The sequence below is a fragment of the Camellia sinensis genome, chromosome 4 (assembly GCF_055761805.1).
Source record: "Camellia sinensis isolate YWXY chromosome 4, ASM5576180v1, whole genome shotgun sequence".
Lineage (NCBI taxonomy): Eukaryota > Viridiplantae > Streptophyta > Magnoliopsida > Ericales > Theaceae > Camellia > Camellia sinensis.
Window position 1 is genome coordinate 186,627,343 of NC_138964.1, and position 9,322 is coordinate 186,636,664.

The following is a 9,322-nucleotide window of genomic DNA, read 5'->3' on the forward strand; positions in this document are numbered from 1 at the left end:
TGTTTAGTCGGGTATAATGAAAATATATAAAAAAAAATTACAAACAGTTAAAAAAAGGCCACAAAAAAAAAAATCACTAAAAAATTTATATCCAAACAATACCTACATATTTGGAGAGAAAGGTGGTTGAGATTTGCCAAAATAATATGTGTACTATTGGAGCAGCATTACTATAATTTGACAAATTACTACTATTCATTGCTAAACTATAACAATAGCAATGGTATTACACCAAATACCATTAAAGATACTCTAAGATAATGTATCCCGACACTTGTTAACAAAAACACATTGACATATACCATTTGTGTACATATTATTCATTAAAAAAATATTAATAATAATAAACAATTTAATTAAATTAAGAAAAAAAATCATAAATTTAGAATTAAAATCCAACAAATTAAAATAATAAACAATAAAATCGTAAAGAGGAATTATCTTTATAATTTGCCCAAAACATAAATTACAAGAAAAATTATCACATGCGTCTGTTTGATATTTTATGGGATGGGCCTTTACAATTCTATTGATTATACACTTATTATTTATTATTATTTTTTCTATTTATTATATATTATATACTTATTATTTATTACTTTTTCCGTTTCAAAATAATAGTCCATTTTGAGAAATTTAATTTTTTTTGATAGTACAATTATTGTATTTGAAAAAAATTAATTTTTTAAAATTACCTTTTTGATGGTATATTTTTGAGAATATCAATGTCATAGTTGTACTTTTTATATTGTTTATTAATTTAAAAGAAGGACAAAATATGAAATTTATATTATTTTTGTACTTGATTTTTGAAGAGGGACTAATATTTTGAAACAGTGAAAAACGAAATAAGAGATTAATATTTTGAGACGGAGGGAGTATTATTTTTTCTATTATTATACAAAACCACTAATAAAACACAACCTAATTGAAATTACTGTAACACATGATAATTCCTCTAAATTAAAGGGACAGGATCACAAAAAAGTAGCGGGTTCTCCGGTGCAAAGCAGCAAAAAGTGGTGGGGCGACACGTGGCATGGCGTGGAGCGTTAGATGGACTAAACTCGAACGGATCATTCCGGGGTGGAGATATGCTCATAATTCATTCATGAATGAAGGTGAGAGAGAGAACCAGACACAATGAGGTTTTCTTATACACAAGAATTCACTTAGAGAGAGAGAGAGAGAGAGAGGGAGGGACAGAGGCAAGGACTGAAAGGGTGGACTTGTTGGAAAGAAACTAATAAATTGGTGGTTGCAGAGTGTACAGAGATCATAGAGGAGAGAGAGAAGAGAGGGAGAGAGACTTTTGTGTTGCTTTTGAGCCATGGCGGCGTGGCAGAGCTGTAATTCTGTGCCTTTAATGCTTATTACAATACAGAAAAGGGATTGAAGGAGGAGGAGGGACTCTCTCGAAATCTCTTCGATTTGTCTGTCCAAGAAATGTTGCAGTAATCCCAACAACAACTAGCAAGCAACTGATCAAAGAATTTACTCTCTCGACAGAGAGATAGAAGAGAGAGAGAGAGACTCAAAAACCCAAAAGGGAAGAGCAAAATTCAAGAAAAAAACAAAACCAAACCCCCATTGTTTTGTCTTACCCAAATCCCAAAAATAAATAGTAAAAAAAAACCCAGAAAAATCGAACGCAACCATTTTTCAACAGTGGGTTGGGTTGGGTTCCAAATCTAGGCAGTTGGTGTTGCTTCTGCTATGGATTTAGAGTCACAATTGATGTTTGGGACAGGTTTAATGGTAGAACAATGGCTGGGTTCTTCTCACTAGGCTACGGAAGAGGAACAAACAACAACAACAACAACAACAATCAACAAGGCAACAACAACAATCCACCCCACGAATTCAGTCCCGAGAGCTTGTTTTTGTACAAAAACGAAGATGTCTCCTACAAACCTTTCCAACTATGGCAACAACACCAGCCCCAGCCCCAACACCAACACCAACACCACACTCACTCATCATTACAAGATCTTTATTCCTCGGCGGGAGGCCTAGCGATTGGGCCAAGCCGGAGAGAGACAAACATCGCGGCCGCCGATGAGTCTCCGAGATCTGGGCTTGTGATGATGATGGGGGGTGGTGGCGGTGGGGGAGGAAATATTAGTTGCCAAGACTGTGGAAATCAAGCAAAGAAAGGGTGTGAACACATGAGGTGTAGGACTTGTTGCAAGAGCCGAGGGTTTGAGTGTCAAACCCATGTCAAGAGCACTTGGGTTCCTGCTGCTAAGAGGCGCGAGAGGCTCCAACAACTTGCTTCTTTGCATCAACAACAGCAACAACAACAACACGAAGAAGAAAAAGAAGAACAATTAGTAGAGCTTCATAGAGAGAACACCAAAAGGCTGAGAGAAAATCCAAATGCTTCTTCCTCTCTGGTCTGCACTACTCGTTTACCCACTAACGCGTCAGGTACACAGTCCCAAAGATTCGTGTATAGTGTACACAGAATTCTGAAGAATTTTAAGATATGGAGAGAGAGAGAGAGAGAGAGAGAGAGAGAGAGAAATAAAATCGATTGCGTGTGATGAAATCGAGCTCCATCAGCTTTTCCTCTCTTTTTCTTTCGAAAACACTGTTATTTAGTAGTCCTGACGATTGGATTGACAAGAAAGACACTATTTTTATTTATTTAATTTTTATCTGTTGTGTTTTTGAAAACGCATCAAGAATTTAAGAAATATAATGTTATAATGTTGTGTTGTGTTGCATTTTATTAGGGTTTGAAGTTGGAAATTTCCCAGCAGAAGTGAATTCACCGGCTGTTTTTCGATGTGTTCGAGTGAGCTCCATTGATGATGCTGATGATCAGTACGCGTATCAGACGGCTGTGAACATTGGAGGACATGTATTCAAGGGAATTCTGTACGACCAAGGTCCAGAAAATCAGTACATGACCGGAGAGAGCTCCTCCGGTACTGGCGGTGGACTCAATCTCATTACTGCCGCCACCGCCACCTCCGCTGTCACCACCACCGCTGGCGGTGGTTCTGCGGCTGCCGGTTCGCCAACGGTAGCATTTCTTGACCCTTTTCTTTACCCGCCTCCCCTTACCACTTTCATGTCCGGTACACAATTCTTCCCACACTCAAGATCTTAAAACACCACATCGATCTTACTGATCTGTTTTAAATATCAATCGATACGTGTTTATTGATACTTTCCGATAATAACCGATATATTGTTCTATTACTTTTAACACAGCTTTTGAAGTAGAAAGAAAAACTAGAGGATGAATTGAATTGAATTGAATTGAAATGAAAAGTGAGTATGATGTTTGTTTGTTTTTTTTTTTTTTTGGTTCAATTTTCAATGAGTTGAATATAATTATTCTGTTTCTGTTGGATTGGATGTGCATAATATATGGGCGTGAATTTTGTGTCTCTTGTTGTTGGTTTTTATTATTATTTTGTTTGGTTTTTCTTCAATGGGGTTAAATTTGATAGTGCTTTCTGGTTCGATTTGATCTTTGACGTTAGCTTTTTCTCCTCTTTATCCGTAACTTGCCGGTTTGAAATTGGGGGGTTGCTTCTTTGGCTGGACAAATTTTACAATGAGAGGACATTTTTTTCTTTCGGTATGGGCTGTCCAGCCATGCATGAACCAACAACATTCATGTTCAAAAGGTGGAATCCAATCTCTCTCTCTCTCTCTTTCTTTCTCATCATACATATATATATATATATATATATAGGGAGAGAATTTAAAACACAAAAATGGATAACAGGACCAGATACAAGTCTCACATATGAGGTGAACCTACCTTTTTGTGAGAGAGAAAATTGAATAATATCCAAAGAGGACCGAACACAAGGCAATTTAAGTGAGAAGATTATGTCTGATTGACATATTGGCTCATTTTGAGAATTTGATTAAAAATTAATTTTTTGACTTTTTGATTTTTCTAAGTCACACCATCTCTTTATTTTTTTTCACATTTTTATAAAAAAAAAAGTTAAAAAATTAATTTTTAATCAATTTCTCAAAATAAGTCAATGTATGCTTTTTTTGGGTCAATTTCTTGACAGGGTCATATCACATATGCATAGATGTGAATCATGTGAGGAATGACAATCTATAATGTGTGATTATTAGTCATAATATATGTGTAAAGAATATACAAAAATATATGAAGAGTGTTTGAATTCTAATTATTTTAATATTATCCCGTTGGCAGAGCATTGCTTAGCATTTTTGAAAATTTTGATACTCAACTCATTTAAAAAATTAAGCTCTTAACCCTTGTGTTCGTGTAATAACCAAATAATAAATAAATAAATAAATAAATTTATTTATGCTGTATTTGGTTGGATAATTTGAAAAAGGAAAATGTAAATGGAAGGTGAAATGTGAATAAAATATATTTAAGTCTTACATATTTTTTTTCTTTTCCTTTTTAAATCTCTTTTCAAATCTTTTAACCAAACACAGTATTAATGCATTTTTACATGTATCATATAATTTGTTTTTCCCATTGAACCGGGTCACCAATACCTTACTATTTATATTTTCAATACACTATCTTAGAACATTTTAGTGTATGTGCTTTTCATTTGGTGCAGATGTAGTGCCACAAAGTAAAACAAAAAGCTTGAGAAGTTTTTCCTTATTTTGCAAATTCTCTGACGCATAGCCTGTTTCTCTGGTCTTTGATATATTATTGATGACTCCTCTACAGTATGAATTTCTCAGTTCCCAATGAAACCTTCCTAAATTCACACTTCTCAAGTCTTTCAAATTTTTATTTTTGTCTTTTCACTTCTCATAAGGAAAACATAGGATTAAAAGTAGAATATGAAATATTATTTCTTTGTTCTTTAGTATATAGTTTCACAAGCCAAGGTGAGGACTTGTATACCCTGTGATTTTCATCTATTCTCATCACAAACTCTTGTTTTGTTATTGTAGACAGATATGGAAATTACTGATTTAAAACAATATCTATTTATTTATTTATTTTTAATATAGAATTATGTACAAGTTAGAGAATGAACATAATTTTTTTTTTAATATTGAAATTATTGGTCACATCAAAAGTCACTAGCCAAAATGGTTTATTGTCAAATCTGGAATGTCTCTCATTAATTTTCACGACAGCCATTATTTTACTATTTTATGCATCCTATATTTTGTGTTACTTTTGGTTATTTTTGGATATATGGTCCCTTTTATCCGATATTTTTATTATTTTTAAATGTTTATATACAAATATTTTATTCATTCATTATTTTTGAAATTGTCTATTACTCTGTTTCATTATTTTATTGATATATTGCCGATATATTTTCGCCCAATATATTGGAGGATATATATTGGTGGAATTTAGAACCATGATGAAAGTTGTGTGTGTGTGTGTGTGTGTGTGTGTGTGTGTGTGTGTGTGTGTGTGTGTGTGTGTGTGAGAGAGAGAGAGAGAGAGAGAGAGAGAGTAGACAAGTCCATGCTTCAAGAAAATAGTTTGTGAAAGCTATTAAAAGCAAAATGTATTTCTTTGATCTCTTATGCTTGAAGAAACATAGGAGACAAGCTATAGAGACAAAAATATGAAATATATTTTTAGTAGTTACGGCTACAAACAAACTGAGCCGTTCACTAGACTCATTTGAGCTGCTCATTTGAGCTTTAGCTTGTTTCTTAGATGAACGAGTTCGAGCTAAAGTTTTAGGCTTATTTAGTAATTGAGTCGAGCTCGAGAATGTCCAAACTTGGGTTGAATAGACTTGTGTACACAATTTCATTTTTACTAGATATATATGAAGACACATGCACGGATTTCGCACACATGCACATGCCACCTTGACTTAACAAAGTTACAGGATGCAATTGTGTAAGTATTTTTATTTTATTGGCTTTAGTTTTTTAATGTAATTCTATCCTGTAGATTTTAGGGTGTCATATCTTTTTTCATCCCTCAAGTTTCTTAGCTCAATTGACGAAGCCATCTATGGGAACTTTGATAAACTAATTATCATGTTTAGCTTTTCCTGTGTGTGTGGCTCTATGAAATAATTAGCTAGGTATTTCTCCTAAAGATAAGCCCTTTTGAAATGCTTGACATTGTGCAAAAAATGATATAGCAGATTAAAAATTGCAAATGATTTGGTAAGGATAACTCATTTGATTTAAGTTGAATGCATGTAGAGCACAGAAAGAAGCCAAAAAGAATGAGTTGTGGTAAGAAAGTACAATTTTAAAGAACATAAGCATGGAAGACATAGCTATGATTAGTGGTAATAGCAAAATTGGATTCTTGTATAGCCCACACCTTGAAGAAGTTGTCCTCTCTTCCATTATTCTTTTCTTACAGATGAACCCTTTACTTTTATCAGGAGAGTTGTGTTGTGTCATCATGAATTCTTCAACTACATTTGTGGTTTTTGTAATTTCTGTGAATTTACACAAGTAATTGTTTCATTAATATTGTGTTTAGATTATAGATTTGGGTTTAGAAAGAGAAAGGGAAAAGGTGAGGGAGATATGAATGACATATAAGTTCATTTCTTTCTCCATTTTCCTTTCTAAATCTCTATTTAGGTCCATGATTCAAACACAGCGCAAGCATGAAATATGTTACGACGTTTGTTGCTGAGAGAGCAGAAGAAGAAAGTTATAATGTTTGGTTATCTGATCCAGTGATATATATAATACCTAATTGGCCTGTGTTTTATGAGTTAATAAGCTTTAGTACTTGAGATTATGATCGTTCATTAGATCTTCTACAATGGGTATATGTCCTTGATGTGTTGGATATGTTTGCCTTGATACATATTTTGTGTGTATTTAGAATTAGTTGACCCTTTGAGAGTTCTTGTTTGTTAAATGAATGTAATGCTGAAATATACCATTAATTGTACTAATAGAATAGATAGGTGGATGTGCTCTGGTTTGTCAGAAGCTTGTCAAAACTCTTATATGGATTTCCATAGGTATTTTGTGTGTGTTAGTTTTTAGTCCCTTGTTGGGTACACAATGTTGCTTCCAGTGACTACTCTAAAAATATGCTTGCAGGTGTGATGTCAAATGCCATAAAATACATAGATGAAACATTTCTTAACATCATTTGATTTTAAGAGAGATGGTGGAACTCAGTTCAACGATGAGTATTAGAGCTAAGTTGAGTATACAATGTCGCTCTATGCAATAGCTCTAAAAACAGGATGTCAAGCGCATATGTGAAGCCATTCCTAACAATAATTAATTTTAGGAGAGAGTAGAACAAAGGTAGACATGATATTTACATAAGTATTTTTTTTTTGATGTAAATACAATGCAACACTAATTATTTAGATTATTATGTTCTAATTTTTTTTTTTCTTTTTCTTTTTCTTTTTCTAGTAGTACTTCAGAAAATTACTAGCTCTTGCTTGCATGGCCCAGTTTTGATGTTATTTTTTGTTCTTGTGTGTAAAATTTGTTACTTATTGAATCAGAATAAATTTTTCAGACCAAAGCTCATGTTTGTTCACTTTCAGAGAAAATTGCTCAATACATGTATTTATTTATGTAGGTTTTTCAAAATATTTCTTGTTGCTGCTTGTTTCCAACACAATTTCTTTTTTATTCTCTTTCCCAATGCGTATATATACTGTTAACATTACAATAGACATGATGATGATCACCTCTTTTGAATCAAAAAAAAAAAAAAAAGATGATCACCTCTTAAAAAATTGTTTTTTCCACTTTTCTCGAGCAACAACCAGGAATTCAATGTTCGCTTTTAAGCAAAGTATATATATAAAAAAATTGGGGAACAAATTTCACTTTGTTCCATTCTGATTTCGCTTCAGTGCACTTTATTATTTTATAGTTCAAATATAAATAGAGAGCCTCTTTATAATTTGGATAAAGTGCAAATTTAACTATGTTAAAAGTAAGGCCAAAATTACCTAAATATTCCTGTTTTTATGCTCTCTCTTTCTTTTCTAATGCATATAATTTTTTTTTTTTATTTATCTTAATAACATATTTAACAAATTAAATCATAAATGAAACTAAGCACCTTAATTTATTTCCATAAAATTATTTGAACTTAATTTTTAATTTTTAATTTGTAACCCAGTTTTTTACTTAATTATTAGTTTAAATTAAACATAAAATCATCATAAATTAAACCATAAAATTAACTTAAAAACTTTAAATGTATTACTATAAATGTAAATCATAAAATTATCTTAATCTAATTTTAAATTAATTTCTTATTTAATATAATTTTAAAATTGACATATATATAATAAATTAAATCATAAAGTAAAGGGTTAATTAGGGAGAGATTCCATTGCATATTTCTATAAGAGTTAAAGGATATTGAAATATTACATACTAATTAAGATCCTCAAATTTAAATTTTAGTAGGTAATGAAAAGTTTTGAGGTAATTGTCAAAAATACCCTGAAACCCTAAAAACACTTCAACAAATTTTGATTATTATTATTATTCACTCTGTTTGGTTTTAGTTTTCAAAATTTAATTTTTAGAAAATTTTACTTTTTTGTTTTCTGTGTTTTTTTGTTTTCACTGAATTTTTTTTAATATTTTAAGTAATTTTTTTAATTTTTAGACACATTTAACATAAATACATTTAAAAAGTATAATATTTGTGATTTTTTTTACAAATTCACTAAATACTAAAAATATATAAAAAAAATGAAAATTCAGTATATTTTTTATATTTTTGTGTATTTATGAATTTTTTAAAATATTTTTTCATAAATATTTTATTATTTAGATACGTCTAAGCAAGGTGCATCTAAAAAGGTAAAAAAATTACTTAAAATTTTGAAAATATTCACTAAAAACAAAAAATTACGAAAAATAAAAAACTCAATTTTTAGAAAATTGAATTTAGAAAACTGGAACAAACACACTCATTATTTTTTTTTTTTGTATATGTCTCTTTCTCTATTTGTCAAGCCAAACAAAATTGGCAAGACATCAAACACTAAATAACCTTATAAAGGTGGTGGAGTTGTAGAGTGTAATGGCCGTAGTGTCAGTAATTAAAGTTGTAAATTTTGTTCTTCTTTATTGAAAGGGCAGTTTGAGCAAGGTTCTAAGTAAAGGTAGTGTCGATTTCTTGGAGCTAAGCTTCTCTGAAAGTGAAATTCTGAAAGAGGTCTAAGGCATGGCGACTCATTTTTTTTTTTTTTTAAAAATAGTGGTTGAGGGTCTAAATATGATGTTTGAAAGAGCAAAGGAACTTGGTTTGTTTCATGGGGTTCAGATTGGTCATCAAAGTCTTTCTCTGACTAACAGGCAAATTTGCGGATGATAAAATTGTTTTCAGTAATGTTGAGATGGAGGAAAT

General features: G+C 31.5%; 1 protein-coding gene across 2 annotated transcripts; it reads left to right on the plus strand.

The window, feature by feature from the left end:
* The first annotated feature begins 868 nt into the window (after positions 1 to 868).
* Positions 869 to 7,496, plus strand: LOC114271746 (protein SHORT INTERNODES). 2 transcript variants are annotated; one of them, XM_082867144.1, is made up of 3 exons: positions 869 to 2,430; positions 2,739 to 3,031; positions 7,027 to 7,496. In XM_082867144.1, exons 1-3 carry the CDS (start codon positions 1,767 to 1,769, stop codon positions 7,030 to 7,032), a joined length of 963 nt encoding a protein of 320 aa, XP_082723270.1. In that variant the 5' UTR covers positions 869 to 1,766; the 3' UTR covers positions 7,033 to 7,496. The 2 variants fall into 2 exon arrangements, with proteins under 2 accessions (XP_082723270.1, XP_028069174.2); XM_028213373.2 differs by lacking the exon at positions 7,027 to 7,496 and having other exon boundaries at positions 2,739 to 3,401.
* The last annotated feature ends 1,826 nt before the right edge of the window (positions 7,497 to 9,322 follow it).